At 44.8% G+C, this 20,913-nt stretch overlaps 1 protein-coding gene across 3 annotated transcripts in view; it reads left to right on the top strand.

Moving 5' to 3' along the window:
- Positions 1–20,913, top strand: part of CACNA1S (calcium channel, voltage-dependent, L type, alpha 1S subunit) — a 109,752-nt gene that overhangs the window by 32,155 nt on the left and 56,684 nt on the right. For 2 of the 3 annotated variants that reach the window (XM_015411836.1, XM_015411834.1), the window contains exons 5-16: positions 151–303; positions 556–761; positions 2,158–2,261; positions 3,747–3,895; positions 4,938–5,019; positions 8,352–8,512; positions 11,751–11,976; positions 13,746–13,953; positions 14,425–14,545; positions 15,826–15,940; positions 16,105–16,198; positions 17,881–17,950. In XM_015411836.1, the coding sequence (XP_015267322.1) occupies positions 151–303; positions 556–761; positions 2,158–2,261; positions 3,747–3,895; positions 4,938–5,019; positions 8,352–8,512; positions 11,751–11,976; positions 13,746–13,953; positions 14,425–14,545; positions 15,826–15,940; positions 16,105–16,198; positions 17,881–17,950 (1,689 nt within the window). Of the gene's footprint in view, positions 1–150; positions 304–555; positions 762–2,157; positions 2,262–3,746; positions 3,896–4,937; positions 5,020–8,351; positions 8,513–11,750; positions 11,977–13,745; positions 13,954–14,424; positions 14,546–15,825; positions 15,941–16,104; positions 16,199–17,880; positions 17,951–18,481; positions 18,552–20,913 lie in introns of all 3 variants that reach the window. The other variant, XM_015411835.1, reaches the window with a different exon arrangement.

Below are 20,913 nucleotides of genomic sequence, written 5' to 3'. Positions count from 1 at the left end.
TACACCAAACTGGCTTAGAAGGGTGTAATTTTGCTTAAGGCTGCACTGTCAATCATAAATGGGATTGTAGGGCAGTGTATGAAGGTGGATGGAAAAGTAATGAAAAGGAGAAGATAACACCTGTCTCTTTTCACTTTCTTCCCATTGCAGGCCTGCAAGTGGTACTGAACTCTATTGGCAAAGCCATATTGCCACTGTTCCACATTGCTGTGCTTGTTGTCTTCATGCTGATAATCTATGCCATTGTAGGAGAGGAACTCTTTAAGGGCAAAATGCACAAGACCTGCTACTACATTGGGACAGGTAGGAGATGTTATTGAATTCCTCTTAAATGAAGGTGCCAAGATGCCTGGGGCATCACATTGGGCCTTGGAGCAAAATGCTGGCCTTTGATGCTCTTACATAAACAGGAACTGGGCACAGGTAATAACATCTACCATACTTTCTCAAGCTCTGCTGCAGTTAGATTGGAAGAGTGGAGTACATGTTTAAACAGAAAGTGCATTTGCCATACTTTGCCAGGTTTCACACCTGTACCTTTATTTCCTTCCTCAGACATCATTGCCACAGTAGAAAATGAAGAACCATCTCCATGTACAAACTCAGGCCACGGGCGCCATTGCACCATCAATGGCTCTGAATGCAGAGGCTGGTGGCCAGGACCCAACAATGGCATCACCCACTTCGACAACTTTGGGTTTGCTATGCTGACTGTCTACCAGTGTATCTCCATGGAGGGGTGGACTAAAGTCCTCTACTGGGTATGCTAAGAATGAGAGAAACGATGCTGTACAGCTCACTCGCCAAGTGGCAAATACAAGGTTGTGGATCTATGGCCATTTGGTCCTGTCACTTTCTAGGCAGTAGCGTACTCACGGACAGCAGTGACACTCACTGCAAAATGATGCTGTTGTTCCCTAGAAAGAAAATTCCACGAGTCAGGGCATCAGTCTGTGCAGTGTACACATCAAATTCCAGAGTGATCTTAAGGTGTGGGTGCCAATCACCACAGCCCCCAAAGTATGAGACCTATTTAACCTAAGTTTGACTTTAGGTCAAGCAACAAGAAACCCTGGGATTTCTGCGTCCAGAGTTTCTAAATGTGTTTGATCTATAAAGAACGGTCCAGCAGGGCAAATAGCAGCCTTGCAGGACTGCTTCAGATTAGGCAGATGGCACAGAGGAACAGTTTAAAGCCCTGTTCCCCTGCATGGTTGCCCCAATCTGAATCAGGTCTTCCACAGATGCGTGGGGGACTCCCGAGCTGCAATCACACGCACCTTTAGATCCAACATGGGTGCAGATGCCTGACGGATCTAAAGGGAGCGATCAGACAGCAACATCTGGGAAGCATCCCGCAGTCGTAAGCAACCCATGCTGCTCCGCCACGGAAGCGGAGTTAAAAGACACCGGGGAAAGTCCAGTAGAAAACAGGTTGCTGCGGGCCACATATGGACTTTCCCCTATCTGATCGGCCAAGCACACTCTCATGCCGTTGGGATGGTCTGATCACGCCATTCCGACTCTGTGCCATTGTTTTTTTCCTCCTTTGCAGCATACTCCATAGGGGGCCCTCAGTGCGGAGGTGCGAATCCGCGTTTATGTGCAAGGGAAACAAACGGCAGCCCCCCCCAACTTACCCACAGTTGCTTCTGATCACACAGTCACGGGCTAAGCCCGCTGCTTCAAAGGGCTGTGTGATCTTGCAACTGTGTGTCAAATTCCTCCAGGGGAAATAACCTCGCTTCCCCTCTGCTTCAGCTGGCGTGTGTGATTGCAGCCCTAGTGTGCCTCCTTAAGCAGACAGACTTGGGTATAACTGTGCTCAGGATGGAGTGTCTTATATACTGTGAGCCTTTTTGCTTCATATTAGTCTGCTGTTGAAACTGGCAGTGAAGCTAGAAATAACCTGCCACAGCAGACATTGCATGGAATCTAGAAAGGAGGTCCTCACTTTTAGCAATGAGTTGCCATCAACTCTTTCAGCTTTTAGGGGGCAAGGTCTGATAGGTGACTTGGGGCCTGTTTCCAAGCCCTGTTTCCAGGTTGTCTTGGTTGTCTCCCCAGACCCAGAGTCAGTCTTTTCACGCAGAAGCAGAGGTTTTCCATAATGCCTGTCTTGAAAATGTTTCTCATCACATTTCTGTTCTTCCTCAGGTAAATGATGCTATTGGGAATGAGTGGCCCTGGATCTACTTTGTCAGCCTCATCTTACTTGGGTCATTTTTTATTCTCAACCTGATCTTGGGTGTGCTCAGTGGGTAAGCTAAGCGGTGGTCTTTTTTCTCTCAACATCATGGGACTCTGTCTTGAATGTTTCTTAAAATTTTGCAAGGGGATTGTCTTTATGGCAATCAAGCAAAATATGAAATCTTTCTTTCCTTCGCCCATATTCTCACGCTACTGTTCCTATTGCTGGTCTCAGTCATAGAGCAGGGGTTCTTAATACAGATATGAACATATACATACGAAGTGCCCTCTGCAGTTTACACTCACTCCTCTGTAAGCTGAAATCCCTGGGAGAGAGATTGTTCCACTATGTGGTGATTTGATCTTCTGCCAGAAATATGCTTTTATATGGGTGGCATCTGGACTGTGGATCTCCTTGTCCAGGGTCACTGAGTAAATGTGTCCACCGAGCAGGGGTCGTTTCGTAGAAAAAGAGCCAGGGGAACTCATTAGCATAACTCATTAGCATATGCCACACCCCCTGACATCACCGGAAGTGTGTCATAAGGCCACACCCCCTGACATCACCGGAAGTGTGTCATAAGGCCACACACCCCACCCCCAACGGTCCCGGCTGCTGCCGCCGGCCTTGCAGCTCCACTGCCGAGCCCCATGAGGGGCCCGGCGGTGGACCTGCAAGGCTGGTGGGAGTGCAAGGAAGCCCCGCGAAGGCCCTCCCTGGCCCCAGGCAGGTAGGGGTGGGGAGAGGCAGGGAGGAAGCAAGTTACCCTCCCTCTTCTCCTGCCTCCTCCTGGCTGAATGAGGGCCGGAAGCGGGGCGGCCGGAAGCAGAGGGCGGGGCTTTGTCATGTGCCCCGCCCCCCGTACCTCACCCGGGGGAACTGCGATCCCCCACGATCCCCCCCGAAATGACCTCTGCCACCGAGACCTGTTGACATCTAACAAAGATTGTCTTTCTTCTGCCTGGAGTTCACAGAGGGTTTAATCTGAAGGCTGTCCGTTTTTTGTTTTGTTTTGCAGTTGTTGTTCTCAACTGTTGGTTTTAGAATGAAATCATTTTTAATGTTTAATGATGCTTAATTTTCTGCTGTGTAAACTACTGTGAGCACCTCTTAGTGGAAAAGTGTAACCGTAAACCACTAAATTATGTTTAAAAAACCCCAGACATAATAAACAGAAACACTTGGGCCTATAAGTCTGCTAGAGCTCTTGCCTGTTGAGCCTGAAATGCAAGATCAATAAAGAATGACTGCTAACTGACTACAGTACCTGAGTCTAACTGAAGTTAAGAAAAGAGAGGACCACTGACAGCCCAGCCATGGGAGGGAGATTGGCCGTGACTGGCTTGTCTGGCACAACATGGACAAAATCACTATGAGGATGAGTGTGTGAGAGGTAGAGGGAGAATGAGTAAAGGTCAAATGAGATGAGGCACTGGGAAGATCGATGTATCCAGTATTTTTAAAAGTAAATTGCAGGTTCAGATTTACCCAGCCCATTTCTCATGTTCTTAACGGCTGTGTTGTATGTACTAATTTTTAACTGGGTTTGTTCCAGGGAGTTCACCAAAGAGCGTGAGAAAGCCAAATCACGAGGTACATTCCAGAAGCTGAGGGAGAAGCAGCAATTAGAGGAGGACATGAAGGGCTACATGGATTGGATCGTTCATGCAGAAGTCATAGACAGTGACCGGACCCGTGGTGAAGGTACTAAGCTCATCAGCTACCTGATTAAGGGGAAGCCAGTTAGAAGGCAGAGGTTTCCCCCCAAAAAATGTAAAAATGATACGGGATGAAAACTGCTGGAACTTCCAGTAGAGAATGTCAAATTGAAATATAAATAAATAAATAAATAAATATGTATGGAATGTGGGGGGATGATTTTCACTGATTCTATCCCCTACCACTGAAGACTCCGGATGCACCTCATGCTGTTCTTGAGGGTCCCCTGTCCCCCAGGATTAGCAGTTCGTGGAGATCAGTGAGCTGTGGCAGGAGGGGGGGGCAGGGAGAGCAGCACAGCAGCCAGGTGAGCAGGCAAGTGGGGGAGCGAAGGGGGAGCGGAGTGCACTAAATTTCAGCTGGGCACAGGGAACACCAAGTCACAGGGGACAAAGCACAATGGCAGATGCAAAACAGATAGATGCACTTGGGGAAAGGGAGGGAGTGTGCCCCGCTTGAAAGGACGAGCTTGCCCCTTCCTTTCCCACTTGGCTGCACACTGCTCTTTGCAATCCTCCTGTCCTAGCCTCAGAAACTTCCTTCAGAGGAAAACCTGAACACATGAAGAGCCAGGGTGCACCATGCACCTGCTGGGCCAGATCACAACCTGGCTTGCACTCAGCTGATGAGGCCAGTGCGCGCCAGCCAGTCCAACAGCCTCTGCTCACCAAACGGTGACAGCAGGCTCCCTGGGCTGCCATGCTGGGAAGTCTGTTTCAAAGGCTGGTGCAGGCTAGGATTCATCCACTTTCTTGGCCTTTGTGGGATTCACTAGTTTTTTATGGTGTTCTTAGGTACAATATTGCTAGTAATCAACTGGCCTATGAATACTATTCACTGGGGGATGCAGTCTGGGAGAACAGAAAGCAAGAAGTGGGGGGGGGGAGACCTGCGTGAGCCTAGAGAGAGTAAAGAGTTATGCATCAGTTCTTATGAACATGTTTAGTATTATAAATAAGCCTTGTTGGAACTTACGCTGTGCTTGAGTTGCTAAGAACACAACAGTCTCTGTTTCCATCTTCCACAGGGATGATGCCATCGGATGAAGGCGGCTCAGAGACTGAGAGCCTGTATGAAATTGAGGGTATGAATAAATGGATCCTCTTCTTGTAAGTAGAATGTGTACTGCTTCTAGTGCACAGCTTACATCATTGTGAGGTCATTTTAACATTTTAAAAGAAATAAATCAAGAGAGCTGTTAACTGCAGAAAAGCATTTTTCTTTTAGCTGTAAAATGTTACAGTTACGCTGAAGGGGCCAGCCTGGTGTTCTCCTGCTTAGACCTGCAGCTCAGCAGAGGACTCGCCACCACTGACTTGAGATGCTGGGCCGATCTAGTGCTTGACAGCAAGGGAGGAAGCAGAACATGAGAAAATCACATATTCTGCTAGCTCCTCCAAGCATCCATCCCACCAGGAAAATAGGAATACCTCAGACACCTCTCCCATTTCCTGGTAGGAGGAGTGCTCAAAAGAGTAAAACCCCGGCTCTTTCACAGAATCTAGCCCTTCCACCTGCAATGTCACTGGAGGAAAATATGCTATTTGTCCAAAGGCCCATAAAACCTGTTTTTCTTTTTAGCTCTTCCATTCTCCCATCCCATTGCATGTTTTCTCACCTATTTCTGTGCCGCCAAGGGTTGCCATCCTCTAGATGGGGCCTGGAATTACAACTGATCTCCAAACTACAGGGATCAGTTCACCTGGAAGAAATGGCAGCTTTGGAGGGTTGACTCTGTATGTCATCACATCCCCTCCAAGCTCCTTCCCTTCCCCAAAGTGCCCTCTTCAGGTTCCCCTCGCAAACCTTCAGGGATTTGCCAGTCTGGAATCAGCAACCTTAACACCACCAGAGGCCACTATGAACTCTTCTCCCTGTTGTTCCTCTGACCCATTCTCTCTCTGTCCCATAGCAAGGCTCTTTTCTCTATGGCCCTTTCTGCACCCGCATTTTGCCTCAGTTTTTGAGCGCATGCTATTCTTCCATTCTGCATTCCCTCCTACTTTCACTTCCGGTTCGTGTCGGGGCTTTTTCTTGTCTCTGCATTTGTTTTACAGGAATCTGCAATCAGACCGCTTCCAGCATGCTGTTGCCCCACAGTTACCAAAACTCCTTTTGCTTCAACTCTTTGTTCTCATCCACTTTTGAATCACTAATCCTTTCTAAAGTAGAATTGTTTCTGCGGGTATTTAAGTGCTGCCCGCTGCCCTCCTCTGTTTCTGCCTCTCTCTCTCTTTAGTCTGACGCTCCCTCCCCATTCTGTTTTCTTTCCCTTCTTCTCCAAAGACAAAAGAGGACATGCCCTCCCGCTCAGGCAAACATTTAAAAAGCCAGAGACAACATAAGAAGGAATCAGTAAATATAAAGGACTAGGGGATTCCCTGCTACCAAATGTGCCAATCTTGCATGTGTGGGCCTGGATTCCCCCCTCCCTTCCCTTTCTTTTTGCAGAATCATGGAGGGAAGGTGGGAGGGAGGGGTTGGGTCTGCAGTTAAAAGTTTTGAAAGATGTTTGCCTTTCTCTTAATCTTAGACAAAGCAGCCAGTTAGCTTAAAAATGTGGGCTTTGCTTGTAGATGCAGAATGCATACAGAATAAACAAATAAATAAACCAGAGGGGAGGAAAACCTAGTGCAGAGGGAATGCATGTGACTGTGAAGTCAACCCTTAAGGCCTGACTCCTCAGATTCTCCAGAGCAAGCTGTCAATGCAGAAAGGGCCTATCTTGGCACTCCCAACCCTTGGTTGCCCTCTTATTTCTGCTTTCCCCACAGCCACATCTAAATTACTCTCCCTTTTATTTATGTGTTTAGACTTTAATATCCTGCACTCTCTACAATCTGCCCATGGTGATTAATAGCACAAAATAAAACATGAATAATACAATTGTAAAATCAAAATATAATGAATGATTCCTAAAACATCAACAATAAAACCCAACTAAGCATTTTAAAATACCAACCAGTAAAACCAGCAGTGTAAGCATAAAAACAGGGCATAAAAGCAACTAGAATACTGAGTGGTGAGAAAATATACAAGAAAATAAAATTAAGTTAAAAGTCTGGGTCAGTGATACCCAGCATGGGGCCTGTGGACACCATGTCACCTGAAAACGTTTGCTGATGCCTTCTTGCTTCTTCCTCAAAGGAAAGAGCCAATTCTGGCCTTGCCCACTTCAGTAGAGAATAGAAATGCCTGTGGGAGGCAATCCCCCACCATTGCCCCTTGTGCCCCTGCATTTGCTCTGTGGAATGGTGGGAGCAAAACAGGGGGTGGGCAACACAACACTAAATGGGCTTCAAACAAAGCTCTAGAAATCCCCTCGATGGTTTTTCCCATAGAGGTTGGTAGAATTCCTAGACTGTCATGTGATGCTATTTGCATAGTCTTTGCTTCACTAGTGCTCTACTAGTGTTCCTCTCCCAGGAGAGGTTTCAGAAGATCACAGAAGGTATCACCTCTGTATATGAGGAACACCCATTTGGAAAATGGAGAATTATTAGCTTGGAACCTCATAACATAACATAACGTTACATAATGTTTTGTCATTGACCTCCCCACTCAATACAGTAGCCACTTTGTTGCAGTTCTCATTACTTGCTCTCAAAATTCCAGTAACACCCATGGGTTCAACAAGGCTGAGAACTCCTGGCCTACATGAACAAAATGGTTCGGCCTGGTACCTAAAAGACAGTTAAGTAAGTGCTTCCTTCTACCCTTCTGTCCTCTCCTCCCTGAAGTACAGAAGGCTTTCATGCTCCAATAGATCATACACTGAGCAAGTCTGAGAACATGTGGGCCATGTGGCAAAGTTGGATGGCAGGCTGGCTGCAAATGGCTGGAAAAGCTAGCACCTAGTTACTACACCACACACCTCTGAATCTACATAAAAGAGGAGCAATAAAGGACATAGTCATTCAGGAAATCTCCTAACCCCACTCTTAGTTTGATGAGACTTAGTAGGCCTAAATGTCCACACAAAAGGGCAGCAAACAGTGGGTATTTTGAACTCTGCTCTAAGGGCCCAGGTTCCCACTACAGGAGGGACCCCTCTGTCCCAGCTCCTGTTTCTCACTGCCACTCTGGCTGGTGGGATAAAAAATAATAATCCAAAAATGACATCAAAATGTTTTAGACGGGTTTTTTTTTTTGGGGGGGGAACCCAAGGATAATGTCAGTCTTTTCTAGGAATCACCTGAAACTCTATGGTTATTGTCTGATGGCACCCCCACCCCCCACCTTATATTCCTGCTGTTGCCAGACTGTGCTTGGCAACTTTAGGGGTGGCGACAGATAGAAGGGATTTCAGATATCCCAAGGGCCTTATGATGGCTAGGCTTGACCCTGCACCTAGAACAGCAGTGGTTCTGAAGCCTTTGTAGGGCTGGCCTTGGAAGTTATCTGCTACAATTCTCATTTTTACTCTCCTTGCCTCTTCCAGCCGGCACTGGCGGCGATGGAACCGTCTTTTCCGCCGGAAATGCCGTGAAGTGGTTAAGTCCAGGTTTTTCTATTGGTTTGTGATCCTGATCGTCTCCTTGAACACCCTCTCAATAGCATCTGAGCATCACCGGCAGCCTGGCTGGCTGACCCACGTACAAGGTGAGCCAAGCATTCCAGTTCCAGGGACTTCACAGGTTCTGATTAACAAGGTGGGTTGATGTCAGTCTGTGAGGATGTCAGTCTTGAACATCATTGCCTCAGCCATTGCTTGTTTTTGCTTTTAGCCCTCTCCTATTACAAACTAATTTCCTCCTTCTCCCCGCTTGGTATTGCTGTCTGTATTTCCACATTCATATGTGAATGTGTATGCACACAGAGTTTTCCCCTTGGTTTTGGACTTAAACCTATCACTCCTTAGATCCAGCCTCATATGCTCAAGACCACACACCACAGTATGGTCCTTTGCCTTGGCTTTTTAAAAAACTCTGAAATATAGCTAAGAGCAGAGAATTAGTGGGGAGAAACGGACTTCTTGACTGTTCCTTTTCTTGTCCTTTGTATGCTCAGAGATACAAAGAAGCCATACCCCCCTCCCACTAACTAAGAAAGCAGCTAGGTAACAATTTCAGGTGAGAAGAATGGAAGAGAATAAAGCCCAGCACCATATCTTTCCCAATGACAACATGTGACACTGCTTTTCAAGTTAAAAGTATCAAGGGAAAGCTCTGACCTGGATAGCCCAGGCAAGCCTGATCTCATTAGATCTCCTCAGATCTCTGGGCAGAATCCCATGGTCAGAAGTACTTAAGGAGAAGGGAGTTCAAGAGGGGTGGGACTTTCTTAAAAGTGAAATATTGAAGGCACAATCACAAATAATTCCTATGAGAAGGAAAAATGGGAGGAGCCTAAAGAACCCAGGGTGGCTCCATAAACAGCTTTCTGAAGAATTGAGAAATAAAAAAACTCATTTAGGAAATGGAAGGAGGGCCTTATAACCAAACAACTAACCAGTGCTTGTAGATAGAGAGTTAGGAAAGCTAAAGCTCAGTATGAGCTTAGGCTAGCAAGAGATGCTAAAAACAACAAAAAGGGTTCTATTCTTATGTTCAAAGTAAGAAAAAGAGCAAGGCCCATTGTGGGAACATGTAACTGAAATTGTAACAAGTGATGAAGAGAGAGCAGAACTGCTCAGTTCCTACTTTCGCTCAGTCTTCTCTTGTGAGGGAAATGGTGCTCAATATGGCAAAAACAGAACACATGATGAGGGAAGGGAGTTGTAGCCTAAGATCAGCATAGGGATAGTACACAAACACCTAGTTTCTTTAAACGAAACTAAGTCCTCATGGCCTGATGAATTGCATCCAGGGGTTCTAAAAGAACTTGTGGATATAATTTCTGAGCCTCTGTCTATTATTTTTGAGTATTCTTGGAAAACAGGTGAGATGCAGAAGACTGGGGGCTGGTAAATGGAGGATCTGGGTAACTACCGACCCGTCACCTGGAAAAGTTTTAGAACAAATCACTGAACAGTCCTTGAGCACTTAGAAAGGATGGCTGGATTTCTCAAGAGCAAGTCATGTCAGACTAACTTTATCTCTTTTTTTTGAGAAAGTTACTGCCTTGCTGGACCAGAGGAATGCTGTAGACAGTTTATCTTGATTTCAGTAAGGCTTTTGATAAGGTTACACATAATATCCTTTGGTAAAATGTGGTTTAGATCCTATTACTGTTAGGTGGATCTGTAACTGGTTGACAGATCGCACCCAAAGAGTGCTTGTGAATGGTTCCTCATCCTCTTGGAGAGGAGTGACAAGTAAAGTGCCTCAAGGATCTGTCCTGGGACCTGTTTTGTTCAACATTTTTATAAATGATATGAATGAAGGAATAGAGGGAATGCTTATTAAATTTGCAGATGATACTAAATTGGGATGGGTAGTAAATACGGTAGAACACAGAGTCAGGATATAGAATGATCTTGACAGGCTGGAAAACTGGGCTAAAACAAATAACATGAATTTCAGTGGGGATAAATGTAAACTTCTGCACTTAGGTGGGAAAAATCAAATGTATAATTATAGGATGGGGGAGACTTGTCTTGGCAGTAGTATGTGCGAAAAGGATCTCAGGGTCTTAGTAGACCATACACTGAACATGATTTTGGGCTGTATCAACAGAAGTACAGTGTCCAGATCATGTGAAGTGATGGCATCACTTTACTCTGCTCTGGTTAGACCTCACCCAGAGTATTGTGTTCAGTTTTGGGCACCACAATTTAAGAAGGATATGGACAAGCTGGAACATGTCCAGAGGAGGGCAACAAAGATGGTGAGGGGTCTGGAGACGTCCTATGAGGAAAGATTGAAGGAGCTGGCTACATTTAGCTTGAAGAGGAGATGACTGAGAGGTGATATGATAACCATCTTCAAATACTTGAAGGGCTATCATATAGAGGATGGTGTGAAATTGTTTTCTGTTGTCCCAGAAGGTCGGACCAGAACCAATGGGTTGAAATTAAATCAAAAGAGTTTTCAGCTTAATTTAGGATGAACTTCATGACAGAGTGGTTCCTCAGTGGAACCTTGGGAGGTGGTGGGCTCTCCTTCTTTGGAGGTTTTCAAACAGGCTAGATGGCCATCTGACAGCACTGCGGATTCTGTGAACTTAGGCAGAACATGGGAGGGAGGGCAGGAAGGGTTGCCTCAGTGCTTAGTTATTGTGGTCCTTTCTTACACGCCCAGGGAAATGCTGATTGCCACTTTGGGGTCAGGAGGCAATTTTTCTCCAGGCCAGTTTGGCCAGGAATCCTGGAGGTTTTTTGTCATCTTCTGGGCATAGAACAGGGGTCACTGTGTGTGTGTGTGTAGGGGGGGAAGTATTTGTGTATTTCCTGCATTGTGCAGGGGGTTGGATTAGATTACCCTGGAGGTCCCTTCCAACTCTATGATTCTATGATTCTAAGCTAAGCAGATTTTAAGCTAAGTAGACCTCCAAAGAACACCAAGGCCGGGAGGCAGAGGCAGACAATATCAAGCCACTTCTCTGAACATCCTCCATGCCACAGTAGGAGTCACCAGAGGTCATCATGATTTCCAGGCATGGGCGCCCGCGCCCATGCACACGCGCACACTCACACACACACACACAAGACCAAAAAAAAAAGTATCAAGGAAAAATACATTAGCATAGGCTGACCTTCATACGTACCCCTAATAACTGCTCTGAGGGCTGAATGTGGGTGTGTTGCTCTTGCAGCAGAGAGGAATGCTGAGCTAGGTGGAGAAAGTAGTCCTAGACTCGTCCCTTCTCTTTCTCCTTCCTCTGAAGAGAAATCAGACTCTTGGGTGGCTCCTGGTGGCCAGAGGAGAACTCCTCCAATCATAATATTTCTTGTTCACAGATATTGCCAACCGGGTGCTGCTAGCCCTCTTTACAGTAGAGATGATTCTGAAGATGTACGCCTTGGGTCTGCACCAGTACTTTATGTCCATCTTCAACCGCTTCGATTGCCTGGTGGTTTGCACTGGCATACTGGAGATCATACTGGTGGAGATTGTTTCCATGTCTCCCCTGGGCATCTCAGTTTTGAGATGCATTCGCCTGTTGAGGATCTTCAAGATAACCAAGTGAGTGTCCCCTGGGAGGCCAATATGGCAGCATATATGAATGTTTCTGAAATCCCTTCTCTTGCCATTCCCAGCCATTCATTGTTCAGGATGTGCATATATGCAATTGCCCACTTCCAGCACAGCTTAAGCATCTAACTTATCTCCCATGGCCTCTCAGTAGGGTAAACAGGTCAATAAGGAAGACCAGAACTCTTTCATGATTTCAGTCTTATAGCCTGATTCTAATCACAGTGATTTAGAAGGGGATTGTACTTCCTGATAACTGTGGCAGCCTAAATACATCTGCCAGTTTTCCCTCCTCCCCAGAGTGTTCCTGAATTTTGACTCTCTTCTTACTTGTCCCAGAATGATGCCTGCCATCTGGAATAAATCTGAGCAAGGGTGGCACTGTGGCTCAGTGACAGAGCACAAGCTTTGCATTCAGAAGGTCTCATGTTCAATCCCTGGCATCTCTATTTAAAGGATGATGTGCGAAATATCTCTTCCTGGACTCTGCAAAGTTGCTGCCAGCCACTGAAGACAATTCTGGGCTAATATGGACCATGATTTGACTCAATATGAGACATTCTGGAGTGGCCACATCCAAAGTGGTAATGACTGTAAGACAAATGTTACCTCAACCATTTTGGATATGCCAGCACATGCTCAGCATGCTCAACAGATGTGGAGACAGGATAGAAGTTTTCTCCCTCACTCAGTGCTTAAACTGATTGTTTGAGAACAGACAAAAAGTACTTTTTCACACAATGCACATTAAAATAACTTATAGAATTTACTGCAGCAAGATCTAGCGAGAGTTCAGATGGTTTTTTAAAAAGGATTGGAGAAATTGATAGTCCCTTCCGTCTTGGAGGTGAGATTGGTGTAGATTTGGAGTAGGGACTTCTCAGTAGTCGTACCAACCCTTTGGAATGCCTTACTCAGGGAACCCCACCTTATGAGATCATTTCACACTTTTTGCTGTTTAATTAAAACTTGGTTTCCATGAGAGAGCTTCCTTTGAAGTAGGATGGATGGTTTGGGTTTTACTGATCAATAACTGACCAAATGTTAACAGACCTATGTTAGATTCAGCATTGTTTTATTAACACAGTCACGGATGCAACTTAATCTGTAAGACTATAATTGTATTTGCACTATGCCTTCCATTAGCATGATCCAACATTTGAATACAATGAAAATAATTTAGTGCAGGGGTGGCCAAACTTGCTTAACATGACAGCCACACAGAATAAATGTCAGATGTCTGAGAACCGCAAGACATGAACAAAGATTACACACACGGTTTTACTGAAAAATATGCACATTTGCTTTATGTTTGGAACCTAAGGGTAAGGGCGCATAAGTTCTAATCCTCTTGTGCTCATTTGGATTGTTGTTATTATTATTTTTTTAACTGAGTTCACTATTCTTGAGAAGTTTAAAAATGATCCCCTGTTGGTGTAACTTGATATAACTTGTTATGATTTATTAATTTGTTCTATTAATTTATTTATTCCATTGCCTTCCTTATGTTCCTGTGTTATGCCAATAAAGGTCTATGTATTAAAAAACCCCCATTAAGTTAGACTGTGTGAAAGAGCCGCATGCAGCTCCCGAGCTGCAGTTTGGCCACCCTGATTTAGTGCAAGCTTCTTCCAGTAATTTGACAATGGATTTCTATCTGTGCAGCATCCCTTACAAAAGTGGGAAATGACTGTAGGATACAGGCACAGACATGTGCATATTAAGAATGACATCCCTTTTGTCTCTCTCCCTCTCTTTAGATATTGGACCTCTCTGAACAACTTGGTGGCATCTTTGCTGAATTCAGTGCGCTCCATTATCTCCCTGCTTACCCTCCTCTTCCTGTATATTGTCATCTTTGCCCTTTTAGGGATGCAGCTTTTTGGAGGCAGGTTTGACTTTGATGATGCAGAAATACGGCGCAGCACATTTGATAACTTTCCTCAGGCTCTCATCAGTGTCTTCCAGGTAATACCCAGTTAAGGGCAGGGTTCTGGTGGTGAAAACTCTTGCGTTCTGTACTAAGCTCCAGGAATATGACAGTGACCAGTAGGAAAACAGGAGTCATAACCAAAGGTCCCTCTAAACTGTGGAGTCTTGTGAGCAAAAATTCTACTTTGTGAGCTACTGGCATTAAAGTTGTGAGCAAGCAATATGGCTACTGCATAAATTAGTTTGCTCTGGAGCCATCCTTCCTGAGCTAAGACAAAAATGTGTGAGCCAGAGGCTAAAAAGCTGTGAGCTACCTCACACTAACCCAGTCTGGAGGGAACACTCGTCATAACTCCTGAGAGCTTTGATGCTTTCTTCTTAAAAGGGGGGGGGGGGGGGGGGGGAGAGGAATTCTGCCTCCTAGGTCCTCTTCTGGGTTTGAAGTCTTAATGCAATGGCTGTGCCTAGAATGTCCTGCTATTTACAAAATCTCTTTCCTCTTCTGAGGTCCTGACTGGGGAAGACTGGACTTCTATAATGTATGATGGAATCATGGCCTATGGAGGACCATCATACCCTGGTATACTGGTCTGCATTTATTTCATAATTCTCTTTGTCTGTGGGAACTGTATCCTTTCTTTAACCAGTTTGCTTGGTTATTGACATCATCTGACAATAGGTCATTGGCTATATCCAGTTGGTCATTGCTTGTATCATTTTAAGGTTCATTGTTAGCTCAGTATCTTAATCCTAATAATGGTCAATCAGCAAAGATGGACTTTCTTGCCTCAAACTATGGACTGGTCACCAATATGACCAGGAGAACAATAATTATTCCTAGAAGGATGTTTTTTCTTCTGTCTATGCAAATAAGATTGTTCATTATGTAGGTGAGTAGTCCAGACTGTCACAGGTGGAGGGCAGAATGTTCAAACAGGGGGACAAGATGGATGGTAAGTAGATTACACATTATTAGACTTAATTTTGCCATTTAGTTAGGTCAGGGGAAGGAAGATCCCACTCACATGTGGTCATGTTTTAGAAGCACCTCCATCTTTGATCTGTACGGGTTCTACTTACTGACTGGCTAAATGTTATTCCCCTCATCTCTGCTCTCTTTCTCATACCTCATCAGTGAAATCTGAAATAGTGTTTTACTCAGAGCCATAAATAATTAAGGAAGTTATAAATTAAGGTTGGTGTGTAAACAGTAAGAGAAAAAACATTTGACTTCCTTTTCTGGTTTCTTTGCATCTGTTATGCCAAGATAGTGCCATCACAATGGAGAATCGAAAGAGTTTGGCTGTAATGAGAATGGATTGTCTACCATCACTGGGCAACAGCCCATACTGGCTGTACAGCTGGGTTTTTTATGGGCTGACTGCTATTCTGTGAGTGTGACCACACATCAGAACTCAGAACCTTCCTTTCCCTATGACAAGAAGCTACAAACATGCAGGTAGTTTAATCTCAGTTGCCGAATACCATTCTCATTTGTGCAGACTAGAGCATATCTAAACAGCTGATTTGTACATCTAATGCTTTTCTCATTTCCACAGTCCATTTGCACTGGTGCCATCAATCCAAACAATTCCTTTGCCTGTCTTGAGATATTCACACCACAGGTGGGCAAGGAAGGTAGGGACCTGTGCAGGTTGTAGAATCTCCATGTCAGGATTCTGATTTTTGGAACTGTGAAAAGATAACCTACCTTTGCCAGACTCCTGCTACTCTGTCCTGCATTTCTGGGTTTGTTCTAATGTGCCAAATTGAATAGTGTGGTAAGCTGAAGTTAAGATTCCAGTGTCAGGACAGAGTCATCATAGAAATGCCAGACTCTTGACTCCTTTTTCTATATTGTCTAAGCTTACACTGTAAAATTCCTTAGCATTTCTCTCCTCATACCAGATATTTTGCTCAATGTCTTCTTGGCCATTGCTGTGGATAACCTTGCCGAAGCGGAAACTTTAACTTCCGCTCAGAAGGCCAAAGAGGAAGAGAAAAAGAGAAAGAAAATGGCCAGGTCAGTTCTTCCTTCTGCTGGGCACAACAGTGATTACCTTGGGGCTTTGGTCCTTGACTCCTTGGAAATTTGTGAGATCCAATATCTGGGCCAACTGTAAGGTTTTTTCCCAGCATGCCTTCCTCTTGGCTTCACTTCCCTCTCTTCTTGGTTCTTCATTCTAGAGGTTACCCTGAGAAATCAGATGAGGAAAAACTGTTGCTGGCTAAGAAGCTGGAACAGAAGGCCAAGGGAGAAGGAATCCCTACCACAGCTAAGGTCAGACAAGGATGCTACCTATGAGTCCCATATTTGTCTACCCTTAATGATTTCCAGTGCCCTACAGAAGCCTCATAGGAAAAAGCATTCAGACTGCCTTTGAGATTCTAGGCCATTTTTTACATTGTTCCAAATTACCACAAGATCTTCAGTATCTAAATATATGAATTTAAGCATTTTCTTGTCCCAATAGAGCTGATTAAACATACTTTGAAATTGTGTAGGCCTTTTGGGAAGTATCTGGGTTCAGCAAAATGGAATGAAACAAAACCCATATTCCAAATGAAGATGAAGAGTTTGATTAAACAAAGCATAGGTTTTCATTGATGCATAAAACCAAATTACTCACACAACAGAGCCATCTAAGGGCCACTTCACATGAGGCACATTTTCTGCAACAAAGCGAATCCATTTGGGAACAGGACATAATGGAATGGTTGTATATATGTATTTATTTCACAATTGCCTGTGGCTTCCCAGAATATTCCTACATAGTGCAATATGCAGATTCATGGAGAATAAATCCATCAATGGCTACTAGCCATGGTGACTAAATAGCCATATAAGGGAAAAGAGACACCACAAATATATAAATACTGACCTTTGCTCTGAACTTTTCCACAGCAATTAAGTTCTGTTACTGAGTGAAGAATGACACAGTGTTTTTTAACAGCTGAGCAAGGCTGAGTACCCTTTTTGTTGGCCCTCTGGGGCAACTGGTTGACCACCGTGTGAGACAAAAAATTGCTGCAAACGTGCACACAGAAGTAAATTGTCCATTTGAAATGTTGTAGCTATATAGCGTTGGGAGATGACCATTTTGATTCAAGATTCCATTGTCGACTTTATTGCACATGGATAGAAAATTGAGACTCATTTGAGAAAGGCACTTCGAAACGAGCATCAACTCAAGATGTTCGTCCGTCTGCCAGTCTGTTTACCTGTTGAATATAAAGAGCATACATCATGAATTCTACTTCAGTGTAATTTACTTCTGTGTGTACGTTTGCAGCAATTTTTTGTCTTTCATTGTTACTACATTGCTGTTCCCATTGTTGTCATTTGACCACCGTGTGAAACAGAATGCTGGATTTGATGGACAATTGGTCTGATCCAGCAGATCTCTCCTTAAGTTTTAATATACAGTTATCACATGTCATAACCTATGTGTTTGTTGGAAAAATGCAGCTGTAGCACTTGTCAGTCTAAGCTTTCCACTCTCGGAGATCCAGGGAAGGCTTTGTCTTTTGTGATCTCCCTGGGCCAGTCCAGAAGCTTCTGTGCATGGGGAAATCTTTGTTCTGTATATTTAACCACTGACTGTCTCTTTTTTAGGAAGTAAGTATTCTGTTTTGTATTCCTTGCTTGTCTTTAGCTAATAAACAATTTTATTGTTTAAATAACCTTGTGTTGCATTCCAGCTAACTTTCTTTTAACATTCTACCCGGCTTGGTAAGGGGCACTCACCAGACCATTACGAACCTAAAGGGGGTGGGAACAGGTGCAGGTAACACTTTATACAGGGCTAGTTTAGACTGACAAGTGCTACAGGTGTGCTTTTCTTGCAGAAAAGGTGTAATTGTGTGAAGTGTCCTTAACGGTCCACCACTGCTTAGCTGTAATGTTGGTACAGGACCATGGAGAAAGAGCATTCATTTCCCCCTCTGTCTTTCTTTCTTCAGTTGAAAGTGGATGAGTTTGAATCCAATGTGAATGAAATCAAGGACCCTTACCCCTCTGCAGACTTCCCAGGTAAGAATAGTTCAGCTCCATTTGCGTCTCCTGACACACAAACGCTGAAGGGTTAATTATAAATAGAAATGACCTACAGCATATCATAAGGGTATGGCAATATAATGTGAGGTGAGAAGAACGTGCCTCACGTAACTACGCTGTGCAGAGCTGCCACATGCTGCACAGCTGTTTTTGGTAGGACCCCCTTTGCCTCCTGGCATGCAGCACTGAGAGGGGTGGAGGCAAACAAAAATAATACCAAAAGCCTTCTTTAAATTCTGGAAATGGTGGAAGCTCTGTTCCCATTCTGAAAAAATGTGGAGCCTCAGAACCAGCAGGGGAAAATTGCACAAAGCTGCGAGGCAAAATGTGGCTGCGCAGCAGCTTGTGTGAAATTGACACCTGACAAGTGCTACAGGTGTGCTTTTCTTGCAGAAAAGGTGTAATTGTGTGAAGTGTCCTTAACGGTCCACCACTGCCCAGCTGTAATGTTGGTACAGGACCATGGAGAAAGAGCATTCATTTCCCCCTCTGTCTTTCTTTCTTCAGTTGAAAGTGGATGAGTTTGAATCCAATGTTAATGAAATCAAGGACCCTTATCCCTCTGCAGACTTCCCAGGTAAGAATAGTTCAGCTCCATTTGCGTCTCCTGACACACAAACGCTGAAGGGTTAATTATAAATAGAAATGACCTACAGCATATCATAAGGGTATGGCAATATGTGTGGTGAGAAGAACGTGCCTCACGTAACTACGCTGTACAGAGCTGCCACATGCTGCACAGCTGTCTTGGTGTAGTGGTTAAGTGTGTGGACTCTAATCTGGGAGAACTGGGTTTGATTCCCCACTCCTCCACTTGCACCTGCTGATGTGACCTTGGGTCAGTCACAAGCTCTGGCACAGCTGTCCTTGAAAAAGAGCAGTTTGTGTCAGAGCTCTCTCAGCCCCACCCACCTCACAGGGTGTCTGTCGTGGGGAGGGGAAGGGAAAGGAGTTTGTAAGCCGCTCTGAGACTCCAAGTGAAGGGTGGGGTATAAATCCAATCTCCTCCTCCTCCTCTTTGGTAGACCCCCTTTGTCTCCTGGCATGCAGCACTGAGAGGGGTGGAGGCAACAAAAAGAATACCAAAAGCCTTCTTTAAATTCTGGAAATGGTGGAAGCTCCGTTCCCATTCTGAAAAAATGAGGAGCCTCAGAACCAGCAGCTTGTCATCTGTGTCTCCTACTCCTTGCTGCGGGTCTACCAAAGACAGACAGTAGTTGGCTCTCTTACACTCATGTGGAAGAAAAACAAACTGTGGTTTCTGCAGCGAGTGAAGCTGCCTATTCAAGGGCACTGCCACTTACCAGAAGCTTGAGAAGAAGCAAATATCCATCTGCATTTCTTCTGACGCACCTGGATGCATCCAAAATAAACGGTCTTAGTAGCTATAGTTTATGAATGAAATAATCAACTGTACAGGTTAAGGAACAAAGTTTGAGTCCAGTGGCACCTTTAAGACCAGCAGAGTTTTATTCAAGGTATGAGCTATCTTGTGCATGCACACTTAGGCTGTGGTCACACGCACTGAGTAATCCACTTTTAATCCACTTTCAATGCACTTTCCAGCTGGATTTTGTCAGTTCACACAGTAAAATCCAGTTGGAAAGTGGATTGAAAGTGGATTACTTAGGCTGAGTTCAGACTGGCAGTTTGGCCCGATATAGGCACAGTGACAGTTTCACAAACAGATTAAAGGGGTCGATTCACACAGCCACAGCTGTCAGGTGTTCCCCAGCCATACTCAATCCGTCCTATGATGATTCCCTACGGAGTTAAAAAAGTATCAGGTGAAAGCTGTAGCAAACCTTGGAGAGCGCATTGATCCCGCTTCCCGGAAGTGTGCACGCTAAAAGCCGCAAACAAGCCGCATTGCTGTGGTGCTGCGCCTATGTGCCTATGCACCTATGTGCATGTCGCCAGCTGTGTCTCCGCCAGGGGCAGGCCAACAGTGCGAACGCTCCCTTGCACCTCCTCCCCGGTATGCTCTCGCATCAGTAGGTGCAGTGCGACCGGGAATCCATAGCACAACTTGGTCCGGGTCTTTTTGCCCCACCTCCCTCGCGCTTCATACTGCCAGTCTGTCCTCAGCCTTAGTGTGTGTGTTGTTGTTGTTGTTTAGTCGCACGGTCGAGTCTGACTCTAAGTGTGCAGACTCTAATCTGGGAGAACCGGGTTTGATTCCCCACTCCTCCACTTGAACCTGCTGATGTGACCTTGGGTCAGTTCTGGCACAGCTGTCCTTGAAAAAGAGCAGTTTGTGTCAGAGTTCTCTCAGCCCCACCCACCTCACAGGGCGTCTGTTGTGGGTTTTTCTCCAGTGAGTGCTCCCTTCTCATTGGGTGGCCAAAGTATTTGAGCTTCAGTTTCATTATCTAGCCTTCCAGGGAACAGTCGGGGTTGATTTCTTTTAAGATTGACTGATTTGATCTCCTTGCAGTCCAAGGGACTCTCAAGAGTCTTCTCCAGCACCATAATTCGAAAGCATCTATCCTTTGGTGCTCGGCCTTCCTTATGGTCCAACCCCTTATGGTCCAACCCCAACCCCATGGACAGTAACAAAAGTGTGTGTGTGACCACAGCCTTAATTACTTTTAGCATCCCACAGTTAAGAAGGATACATTTACACATCACTCTCTTATTTTGACATATTTATTGGCTTCGCTGTGTTTTCCCCATAATTAAATACAAACAAATGGTGACTATATAAACTTAGCTTGTTATTTCTGTTTAGTCTTTGCATCTGTGAAAACATCTTCATTATGTTATATGCTAATTTGCTGTTCACCCTCTGCCTATATGTATGAACTGTTAACTTCCATTTCAATGGAAGTTCATACCTTGAGTGAAACTTTGTTGGTCTTAACGTTGCCACTGGACTCAAACTTTGTTCTGCTGCTTCAGACCAACACAGCTGCCCATGTGGATCTATGTACATATTA

Source organism: Gekko japonicus, unplaced genomic scaffold, assembly GCF_001447785.1.
Source record: "Gekko japonicus isolate JY-2015 unplaced genomic scaffold, Gekko_japonicus_V1.1 scaffold309, whole genome shotgun sequence".
NCBI lineage: Eukaryota > Metazoa > Chordata > Lepidosauria > Squamata > Gekkonidae > Gekko > Gekko japonicus.
The sequence above is the reverse complement of the archived record's forward strand: the minus strand, read 5'-3'. Positions and strand labels throughout refer to the sequence as shown.